Source organism: Echinops telfairi, unplaced genomic scaffold, assembly GCF_000313985.2.
Source record: "Echinops telfairi isolate 266 unplaced genomic scaffold, ASM31398v2 ScPeMD7_60;HRSCAF=208, whole genome shotgun sequence".
NCBI lineage: Eukaryota > Metazoa > Chordata > Mammalia > Afrosoricida > Tenrecidae > Echinops > Echinops telfairi.
In genome coordinates, this window is record NW_022103958.1 from 33,603,641 (window position 1) to 33,615,173 (window position 11,533).

The 11,533-nt window shown below is 40.9% G+C and overlaps 2 protein-coding genes across 2 annotated transcripts in view; both read left to right on the plus strand.

Moving 5' to 3' along the window:
* Positions 1–8,484, plus strand: part of UEVLD (UEV and lactate/malate dehyrogenase domains) — a 41,262-nt gene extending 32,778 nt beyond the window's left edge. The window contains exons 10-12 of the mRNA XM_004711589.2: positions 3,203–3,266; positions 5,429–5,552; positions 6,574–8,484. Of these exons, the coding sequence (XP_004711646.1) occupies positions 3,203–3,266; positions 5,429–5,552; positions 6,574–6,741 (356 nt within the window). The 3' untranslated portion in view covers positions 6,742–8,484. The remainder of the gene's footprint in view (positions 1–3,202; positions 3,267–5,428; positions 5,553–6,573) is intronic.
* Positions 8,485–11,329: 2,845 nt separating this feature from the next.
* Positions 11,330–11,533, plus strand: part of TSG101 (tumor susceptibility 101) — a 70,968-nt gene continuing 70,764 nt past the window's right edge. Inside the window, exon 1 of the mRNA XM_004711588.3 lies at positions 11,330–11,445. Coding sequence (XP_004711645.1) covers positions 11,404–11,445 — 42 coding nt within the window. The 5' untranslated portion in view covers positions 11,330–11,403. The remainder of the gene's footprint in view (positions 11,446–11,533) is intronic.

Below are 11,533 nucleotides of genomic sequence, written 5' to 3' on the forward strand. Positions count from 1 at the left end.
GTTCCCTTGCTGTTCTGTTGCATCCCCTTAGTGTTTTGCCTCGATGTGGTGGGATCAGATTGGGCGCAATTCCCACACTGTCGTCGGTGTTGTCCCCTGTAGGGTTATGGGTCAGTGAGGGACGTCGTGTCTCATAGTGGGGCCGGCCATGTGGTCATCTCTGTGGACTGGCTGCTCTAATCGGGAACATCGTCCTCAAGTCCTGGTGGGCCAGGATGTGCTCCACTCTCTCCTCCTCCCCCGTCATCTGCTCCCGTGTGCTCCGATCAGATATGTCCCTCTCCTGGAGCTGCAGATTCAGTGCTGTCCTTTGAAATAAATTCTTCTGGGAGGGGTTTCATTTCTTTTCATAGGTGATACAGCACCCCAGTAATGGTAATGTTCATTATTTCCTATAGAGTTCTTACTGGATGTGAAGCTCTGTATTAAATGCTTTGTAGAGTGCATTTAAATTTTCCACACAACTAGTTTATTGATAAGGGAACTTTTGGCTCAATGACATTATGTGATTTGTCCAAAGTCACGCAGACTTTAGTAAGGACAGATTGGAGATTTGAATCCTGATCTGACTCCAAAGCTATGCTCCTTGTTGTGATTTAAAACTGTTAGCACAGTGTCTGGCACAGAATGAATAGTCAGTGAATGATAGCAGTTATGACTATGATTGGCAAGACACTAATAGATAGAAAATTGGCAAAGGACATAAAAAACCATACTTTTTTAATTGAACAAATACTGATAGGGAAACAAAGTTGTACGAGTAGCAATTGGATACATTTATACGTCTGTGTATATGTATGTATGTATTTCAGAGACACGGGAGAGCTATAGCTTCAGGGAAGAAGGAACTAGTACCAATACCCTTGAGGATCTTTTTCCTGCTTCGCTTCCCTTCCCAGCTTCATCTTCTGCCATTCGGCCAGACATTCTGTGCTAGAATGCTGAAACCTCAGAACTCTGAAAGGTTCATGCATCCTCATGCCTCCTTGCCTTTGAACCTGCTGCTTCCTCTCCCTGAACCCTCATTCACTTGGCTATCTCCTGCTTATTCTTCAAGACTGGGCTTGAGTGCCACTTCTCCCAGGAGGCCTTCCCTAACTCCCCAGTTTAAGTAAGTGCATGCTTCTATTATAACTATTAAACCCAGTATACTTTACTCGATATTTACAGATTTGTTTACCTTGCCAAATGTTAAGCTCCTGGAGCTTCCCGTGACTGATAGTAGCTCTCAATAAGTGATGTTTCTGGCGATGAACCAATGATGACACCACCTTATTCTTACCCAGGGTCATTCAGATCATGCCACACCAAATTAAATGGTCAGTAATGCATCTGCTTTGGAGCTGCTGTTTCCGCTGAGTGAAATCATATACACACTTCAGAGACCCGTCAGGTGGTGTGTTAGGATCCCAACGGCCCAACCTCAGAGCAGTGTCTTAGATCATGTGTGGGGCATCAGTTTTGCCTAAGGTGTGGGTGTTGGTTGAATATACTGGAAAATAATTATCCCAGAGCCCTTCTTCATTAAAGTGGTAGTGGTGGGGTCATAGAATTGCTGTTCTTGGAGGGCAGTAACATAAATCCCAGAATTCGTTAGGTACAGTATTTGAAAGGGCTCCTTAAACTAGAGTATATTACAAGGAAGTTTCGGGGGCTAGAGAAAAGGAAACAATTAAGTCCACCTAATCGTACTTAAATTTTTAGTGACTGTGTCACCACAGTTGTGAACATTGTAAAGCTTCATCTCACTTCCTAAACATGCTTTTTTCATGGCTTTTGTAAATCAGGACCCCGGAAAAAATAAAGACGTTGATATTGACATAGCTAAATCAAATGCCAGTAGAAACTCAACAATTTTTGTATTTTTGTGTTTATATCTTTAAAGAGCCTTTTATTAAATGCCCCTTACCACTTATATTCCTCTTTCAGAGCTCTGTGATTGTATTTCATTTAGTAGTAATGTTTCTTATTTGTGAAAAAATACTTCGACTAAACTAATAATGCCCCAGCATTTTTTTTAATGTCCCAACATTTTAAGAGAAAATGTTTCTTCTATAAATTGTCTCACCCAGGTAAAACTTTTTTTTTAATTCCTTACTTTCTGTCCATATGTATGTTTTTTCATATGATGAGTCCGGGTTTTACTTTTTTACATAACATGAAAACTTTAAAAAATTTTCCCATGTTTTTCAACTTCACTATTGCATCATATGCTTTTCTTTGTTACTAAACAAACTGTACAGTTGTGCAAGGCCAGCTCTGTAGCACCTTCTGTGTAGCCAGCACTGTGCTAGAGAGTATGTGCTAGAGGTGGCAAAGGAAGAACATGGATCCTGTTCTCTCAAGTTCACAGTCAGAGGAAGGGCCGCGTCTGAATGCATGTGGTGTCCTTTGTCGCAGGGGTTGTCCTTAAGTGGCCTAATTTTGAAAGTTAACAAATTTGTATTTTTAACATAAACTAATATTGCATGTTTGAATATATTTTTGTTTTATCTACAGATTTGTACTAAAGACTGTGTTTCCATAAATGGAAAGCAAATGAATATCAGACAGGCTTTACAATGTTATTGTCATTTCTGATATAATATCCAAGTATGGTGTCCATATCCAGCTCCTGCACAGAGCTTTGAACTATGAGGGGTGTGAAACCTAAATGGTAGAGGAGAGGAGATGTGTAATCCAGATGTTCTTAGAAAACAGGACCCTGCCTCTGTGACAAGTAGTGGAAATTCGAGCCCAAAAGAAATGACCAAATTAATTTTCCTCTGATAAAATAAATTAGCCGTTGTGCCATTCCCAGAAGAACAATACCAAGTGCTTGCAGCACTTGCGAGCTGGTTACACACAGCCTGCTGAAGCAAGCAAGCTTGCCAGCACAATAGTTAAGGGCTCTTGTTGAACTGGGGTGGGGGGGGGGAAGCGAATAGAGCAGGCGTCTTTGAGTTGACTTGGGGGTTATGGTTCAACATCTTTTCTTGTGCCAGGCAGTTGGTGCGGCACATCCATTGCCAGCAGTGGGTGCCGCAAGGGCCTCAGACGTGAGAGCTGCGGTGAAGGACCGCACCGGACCAGGCATTGCGGCCTTCTGCTGTAGTCAGCGTCGGGGGAAAGGCTTCAGTGCTGGCACCTTTGATTGCAAGATTATCATTATTTCTATTCCCAAGAAATTCATTGGAAAAATATACTTTTCATTCATGTTTAGTGCCCATATGGAGTGGCCAAGAAGAGGCAGCAGGCCATAACTGCACGGTGCAGCTGTCCAACAGGTAATACTGAGTGCAGATTTGCATTTCTCCAATGAAAAATGGTATACTTCATAGCTAACCTAAGAACAGTTTGCATAGCATGCACTTGGCAGATTTATGCAAGCAAAAGTAACTAGGATAGACAAAAGTACGAAGAGAGCAGTGCTGCATTCTCGTCCATTTAAAGGGCAGAGCAGCTTCCTTATTTGTCAACAGTCTTTCCTGCTTCTGTATCTCAACATCTGAGAAGATTAAATGTTCTTAATGTAGTGCAGAATTTGTCTATACTATTTAAAATATAGTACTTACTATTCAGACATAAATATACTTGGGAATTATGCTGTTAGAAATGCATTGGTCCCGATTGTGTGTTCAGATGAGACAGAGATCTGTGAATCGTTTGCCTTTATGCTGAGGCCTTCGAAGATTCTGGGCTCAGGAAGCCGGACGCTACCTACTGCAGAGTTGAACACTGCATACTGGATACTTTCATGCCCTCGATATTCCGCCATAGCAGCTGTTCCTCCTGCCCGAGTGGTGGAGATTGTTAGGCTTTTAAGCCTCAGTTTATGGTTTGTGGAATATAACAACTGTTCTCATGCTTAGTGAGGCAGGTGTTAGGTGGGAAATCCATTCTAGTCTGATTCTCTGTAAAATTCAGCATTCACAGTTTTTAGGAGGAAGAAACTTAAGCATTTTGATGGATATATTTTTTGTGTTTACAAAAGGAATCTGCTTATTATAAAACTTCATATGCTGGAAACATCTATTAAGTAGAAAGTGAAAAAAATCTGGGGTAATCCTATCCTCAGACACAGCTATTGTTGACTTTATTCAGTTCGTCCACACATGCATACGCATATTATCATTATTCTTTTTATAATAGCAGGTTTATGTTACTCGTCCTATCTTATTTCTTTTTTTTTTTTTTTTTTTAGTTATTTAGTGCTCTTGTGACACAAAGAGATGACCCAAACCAAACTCACTGCCATCGAGTCGAGGCCAACTCACAGTGACCCTTGGGGCAGGAAACAGCACGCCTCTGAGTTTCCGAGACTGTAACTGTTTACGGCAGTTGAAAGCCCCATCTTTCTCCCAGGGAATGGCTGGTGGATTTGAACTGTGAGCCTTGCGGATCACAGCTCAACTCTGCCACCAGCAATGCTTGTAACACAAACAAGCAGTGTTCAAGAACAGAAGTTTCTTCTCTTTGAGTTCAGGAGGGCACAACCACATTCAGCGTGTGGCTCTTGAGGGAACCTCTCCTTGTCTGGTTCAGCTTCTAGGATCCAGCAATCCTTCAGGTTCCAGGGTTTGTAGATTCACCTGCCTCTGTTCTGCTTGATGGTCTCTGATGTCAGCTGGCTCTTGGATGAAAGCAGAGACTCTCCGAAAGATGTTAACTTGTGTTTTATTGACTAGTCAAGGGAAACTGATCATAGCAAGCTATGGAAAACAGCACAAATAATGGGAAATCCAGAACATTTCATTGGGCTCTTGAAGAACTTGTACATGGACCAAGAGACTGTCATACAAATCTTAGACATCTTTCTAGATTGTACATATAAATCTGCCTTATTCTTCTCAACAGCTGTATAGTTTTGGTAGTGATTTAGTTAACCAGTCCCCATTTAATAGGTCGTTTCCTAATTTTTGCTACCTTAAACAAGGATGTAACAAACAAGCCTGTATGTCTTATCTGTACATACTTGAGCATATTTTTCTAGGCTACATTCCTAGAAAAAAAGTTCCAGATCAAATATTTCTCCTTCTGTCCAGCAGAAAGCCTCATCCTGCAGAGCAGCTGGTAGGTTCAGTGTTGACTTGCAGTTAGCAATTCTCCAGAATTATTTATCTGGGTGGTTTTTTTTTTCCATCTTTGCCAGTTTTGATAAGCAGAACTAATATTTAATGGTTTAATCCATGTTTATAGATTAGTAGTAGGGAGATATTCTTGTTTTTTTGTTTTGTTTTGTTTTTATATTCTTGTTATTAGTCTATCTGTACTTTTTCTCTGGGAACTGCTATCTGATACTTTAAGAGTATAAATAATTATTAGATTATCTGTATGCTTTCTTAACAATATCTGCATAACTTATTTTTGTGATTTAAAAATACAGAGTAACTCCTTAAAACATAAAACTAAATGTGCATTTTCTGAGTCTTTTTTGCTTGTTTTTTAGAGCCATGGAAATACTAAGAGTAAAAGGTCAAAAATCCTGGTCTGTCGGACTATCAGTAGCTGACCTGGTTGACAGTATTGTGAACAATAAAAAGAAAGTGCATTCTGTATCAGTTTTAGCAAAGGTAATTGCTATTCTCATTCTCTCATTATATTTGTAAACTTTATTATTAATATAAAACCAACAATAGTTCTGTTCACACAAAATTTCCGTCTTCGATGCCACCAGCGTTTAGAATAACACAGGCAGGAGGCAGTATAGTCTTAGCCCTGGCTTGCATGGCTGGGGCAAGTTCTAGACTTCTACTAGGCTTCACTTGCCCGCCGGGCCCATCTCATTTTGGAAAATGTACAAGAAGTATACATATGTGAAAAGAAGAAGTATTTATACACTTCGTAAGCAACTTCTCGGCATCATTTTTCCATATCACCTAGCCCCCAGAGAGTTCAGGTTTCCCTTTACCACTTTACCTCAAATGCAGATTCCCTAGAGTACAAGTAAAGGAGCCCTGACTGACAACTCAATGGTTAGGTACTTGACTGCTAAGTACGAGGTCAGTGGTTTGAACCCAGCAGCGGCTTGGTGAGAGAAAAGATCTGGAGATGGCCTCCCATAAACATTACAACCTAGGAAAGCCTATGGGCAGCCCGACTTTGTTCTGTGGGGTTTCCATGAGCCAGATTCAACTCAAGAGCACACAGCAGCAAAGCACAGTTCAAAGGAGGCTCAATGTTTAACTAAATGTCCTTGGAAACTTTGCTTGGAGAATAATACAACACAGTCGAAGTTAAAACAGGTACTGTTTGTAAAACAAAACAAAACCAATAGGTACTATTTGACTTCACCCAGAGACTATGTGCTATATCCCCACCAACCCACACTGACCACCTGAATTTCTTAACCAGTTAAGCTCCTCACAAAGAAAATATCTTTGATCAAGTCCTTTCTGCCTGTTAGAAACTTCGGAAATAGTATCTTGAATTTAGAAAAGAATGCCCCCATCCCCCCTAAAAAAACCAAACTTTTCAGTTCAATTTGTAAAACACTTTGTGTTAGGACTAGGGAAGTCATAGCGTATCTGTGTTTGTGGTCGTACCTTTGGGGCAGTGATTCAACTCTGCTGTCACCTTTCCTTTTCATCTCAGGGATATCATGACATTAACAGTGAAGTGTTTTTAAGCTTGCCTTGCATCCTTGGAAGCAATGGAGTATCTGAGGTCATCAAAACCAAAGTGCAAGAAGATACAGTGGCTGCAAAACTCCAAAGCAGTGCTTCCTCAATCCACAGTTTCCAGCAGCAATTACAACTGTGACCCTACAATTCAAGCTACCCAAAAGGAAAGGTCATCTATCTTTGTCAACAAATGTGGGGTTAACAGCCTCTGCATCTTACTACTTATTATTACAAACTGCCTGGTTGTGGTAGGTGTCTCTTTGGTTAGCTTTAGTGTGAATCCTTAGAGTAAGATGGGGAGTTTGTTTAGTTATTTTTTTAATCCCGCTTTCTTTAGAGTTCTCGATCTGAACACCATATTTGGGCCTACAGCAGTGATAGTCATCTGCAGTGTGCATCATTTTAAATTGTATCTCTGCAACTAGAAACAAGTTCAGCACATTGGGAATATTTTGAAAATGATCATTTTTAAAAGAAAATTACCTTTTGGCTTTTATATAGCTAAAAGCTCAAGGTGGATTTACAAAAGCCATGGGAAGTATATATTTAAAAATCCAGTAGCTTATAATAAGGTGTGAACATTTCTTCTGTAAAATATAGTTGATTTTATTGGTACACCATTTTATTTGTTTTTTCAAGTTAATTGGCAACCAAAGATAGAATTTTACATGTGCTTTAAAATAGTGAAAGGGAAAGGGAATTTCCGGACATAGAAGGACAAAAGACAAGACTGTCCTTTCTTAAAATTTCTGTAACCTCTTCTTGGGCTATCTATCTTTAACATCTCATCAGCTGTGATACTAGTAGAACTGGAGAGAGAGGTATGTTTTCAATGGAAATAGATTCTAAGTGAAAGCTGAGCAATTTACCGTAAAGCCAAAATAGGAAGTATTCCTACAAACCACTGGTCTTGTATGTGGGAGCTTGAATGGACTGATGGATCTGAGCAAATGCTTTTATCAGTCCTGAAGAAGTGACTCAGAGTACATTCACTCTGGTGATGGACCGCAATTCCTTCCTCTGTGGAGATAGCATATTATTACCCTTGTAACAGGCAACTAATAATAACAGCTAACAGCAACACTTTTTATATATCAAGCCGCATCATGAGCACTTTATATTTAACTTATTGAATCCTTAGTAATGCAATGAGGTGTAGGGACTAGTATCATCCTCATTTTACAGAGGAGTAAATTGAGTTAAAGTGCCCAAGATCTCATGGCTATTAAGTGACACTTAGACATTACAATTTGTTCTTTTTCGAGGCACCAGAGGAGGGAAAAGGCGTACCAGCAAGCAGTTAGTACAAGACAAGAACGCTGCAGTTCTGTGCACGATGGGAGAATTGCTCTCATTCTCATGTAGGGGCTTTTATCTTTTTTAACATAGTTTTTGGAGAGATTAATTCCCTGTTTTCTCAGATTTGGGAACTCACAAGAGGGGTTATGCACTGAGGTAGGCATTTAATTTATTTAGTTATTCAGTTAGTATTGTCTGAGCACCTGCTATAAACCAGGCACCACTATGGATAGATATAATGGTGAACGAACCTGGTCATGGTACAAGAAAAACCTCATAGCCCTTACATTCTAGTATGGGAGACTTAGTAATTAAATAATCTCACAAATACATGGACAATTGCAAATATAAGTATTGTGAAGAAATTCAACATGCTTTGAAGGCATATTAAAGGGAAAAGCAAAACTATTAAGGGAGCCAGGAGCTAGGCAAGGGCGGACACATTCCAGGTGAGAGAGTCAAAGCAATGTTGATTTTGTACAATAATGGATGTTTATGATGATGATGGAGCCGTGGTGGTGCAGTGGCTTATAAGTTGGGCTGCTAACCACACGGTCAGTGGTTTAAACCCACCAGTTCCTCCATGGGAGAAATAGGAGCCTTTCTACTCCTGTAAAGATTTATAACCAAAGAGACAGCTCTACTCTGTCCTATAGGGTTGTTTTGCATTGGAATCAGCCCAATGGCAGTAGGTAGGTTACAATGAGAAGTTTAAATCATTGAAAAAACGGTTACATTATATTCATTATCATGTTTGTGAAAGTAGAGGTATATTGTATATGCTTGGGGTATATTTGATATACTTGAAAAACTTCTACCAAAATTGAATAGGATTATCTTACATTTGAAGAGATAGCATTTGTTATGTAATTTCGCTACACGGGTAGATCATTTTGGTGTTGCTCCAACAACATATCTTCCTTGTCCATTTGTATGAAGTGGGAAAGTAACACTGAAACAGTTACTTCCTGGGCTTTTCAAATTAACCTTTCTAATGTCTGAGGATACTCTTGAACAATAACATTGTCTAATAGATGAATTACCACAAACTCACAGCAACACTTATTGAACAGCCTTCTATTGTATCAATTACTGTGTGAGAATTTGAGTATTCAAAGGTGAGTCTATAGTCTTTGCCCTCTGGAAGCCCACAGTATAGAAGTTCTCTGTGTCACACGTCTTTAAGTGGTGAGCATTAGTCAACATGTTGTAAGTCTTCTGTGAAGTCAAGAAGCAGTACTGTTACCACCACCACTCCACTATGCTTTGGTGATAATTTGGAATTCATGTTTCTATTTAATTTCTTCCTTTTTCCAAAATCAATTGGTGTCTCTTCTCATGATTTTTTATGATGTCTTTGATATTGTAGAAGATAAATCATGTTTCTATTTACACTGTAGTTCTCCAATTTGAAGAATAATCAATAAAATAAATAGTGACTTTAAATTCACCAGGTGATGCCTATTTTATTAAGCAGACAGAAATGTGCTCAGGTTGAAGTGAGATTCTCTCATATAATTTATAGCATAGTCAAGATATTATTTCAAGTGGCTTCACAGTGGCAAATGAGACTGGATTTTATCAGTTGGGTTTTTTTTTTAATTAAAATAATTTTTCAGTAAAATCTCTTTTAAAAACTTTTTATCCCTACAATCCTCATGTCCTTCCTCCTCCGTTCATAAAAGCAGAGTTACTCTAATAGAAAGTACTCTTGAGAAAGCTGCGGCTTTAAGAGCAGTTTGAAAGCCATATTCCCTTCAAGTGCCACAAAGCAGCAGATGCAATAGAAGGGCAGATAGTCACCTATGATTTGGTTTGACTTCAGCTGTATGCTTAACATACATATGGTATCCATATCCAAAAATACTATCTTTGGGGACAGCTATGTGTCTGTGTTGACAATAACTTAAAATTTTGCCTCGTGGTCTTCACTTAGATGCCAACTTAGACGGGAACATCATAAGTACAATACTAAAATCATCCATATAACTCTACTTCACATCTGCCTTGGTTATCTATAACAGAAATATCCCAAGTGGGTAGCTTTAACGCACATTTACTCTCTTACGCTTGAGGTAGGTAGAAGTACAGGCCTAGGACACCAGTTTTAGGGGAAGGCTTTTTGTCACCTCTAAGGGAAGGCCCTTGTCTCCTTTCAATATCTGTGGGAGTTGCATTCCATAAATCTCCATGCCTTACCACCAATCCCCTGGGTCTAGGAGGTTCTCGACACAAAGACCCTAGGTCCAAAGAATGCACTCTGCTCATGGCCTTTTTCATGGTAGTAAGGCTCCTCCATCTCTCTGCTCCCTTCTCTCTCCATTTCTCTTGTAAGATAAAGTTGATACAGGAGGCCACACCTCAGAGAAAGTCTCTGTACCTTGGATGGAAGCTTATTAAGGGTGCTGCACCCCACCCTAATCCCCTTACAACCTTGGACTCCCAAACCAGTAAACTGATTACATAACTCTCAAACCACTAAAAATCATGGCCCAGGCAAGCTGACACAATTCAAACCACGACATCACAAAACCCAATCTTTATAACACTATGTGTGATAAAATGCTTATAAAAAGTGATGTGAAATAACAACGACTGAGTGACCATGAAGTAGTAGAAGTTCAATTATGAACAAATTCCTACTCTTGTACTCTACAAGGCAATACAAGGCAATGATGCTCTGAATGTCGTCCTGCTTTCAACTTGGTAAGTAAATAAATTATGTTGCCGTCAGATGCTGAAGTCGGCCAGGCTCAAAAGCAACATTATGTCTAATGCCTGGTCCTGTTCATAATGTTTGAGTTGATTGTGGCTGTTAATGTGAGTCTACTCACTTTTACCAACCATGTCATTTTCTAGCAATTGGTCTTTCTTGATGCCATGTCAACTAGTCATTCCTGGTGGCAGGTCTAAAACAAGCAAAGCCATTCTCGCGTTTTCACTGCAGTTGTAAATAGTAAAATGCAGTCTGTACTATCATTTATGCTTAGGCATAAGTCCTAACTTAATTTCTTCCTAGCGCAGAAAGTACTGTCTGGACTCATGTGAAACCAAAGCTGTGCACTGTCCCTTCGCTTTCGGTCCTCCCACTTGATGCGTCAACAACTACAGTTCACTCGGTAGCCTTTCACACTTCTTCCCCCCACTATACCTGTCTCGGTCTAAGGGCAGCTTTGAATGACCTAATTTTATCCGGGCCCAGAATTCCGACCCTTGCCCATCCCGGTCGCCACGTCTGGCACCCGAGGGCAAAGTGTAGGTCGGACACCCAGCCCACCCCAAGGTGGGCGCCAATCCCCAGTCTCGGTCACGCCTCTCGGGAAGGCGGCCTCGGAAGTGACGTACAGGAAACGGAAGTCACGGATCGCCGTGGACTTCCTGTTGCTAGAGGCGGGGGGGTGGGGGGCTGGCTACTGTGTGCGCGATTGTGTGGGGCGACCTGGGGCAGCCCGGGAGCGGCTGAGCCTCTGCCTGTGGGGACGGGAGTCACGAGGCGGCCGCCATGGCGGTGTCGGAGAGCCAGCTCAAGAAAATGGTGTCCAAGGTGAGGCCGCCGCGCGCTCGCAGCCCCGCGCGCGCCCTGCGCCCCGCTCCCGCCTGGCCCGCCTCCGCTCGGCCCAGCGAGCCCCTCC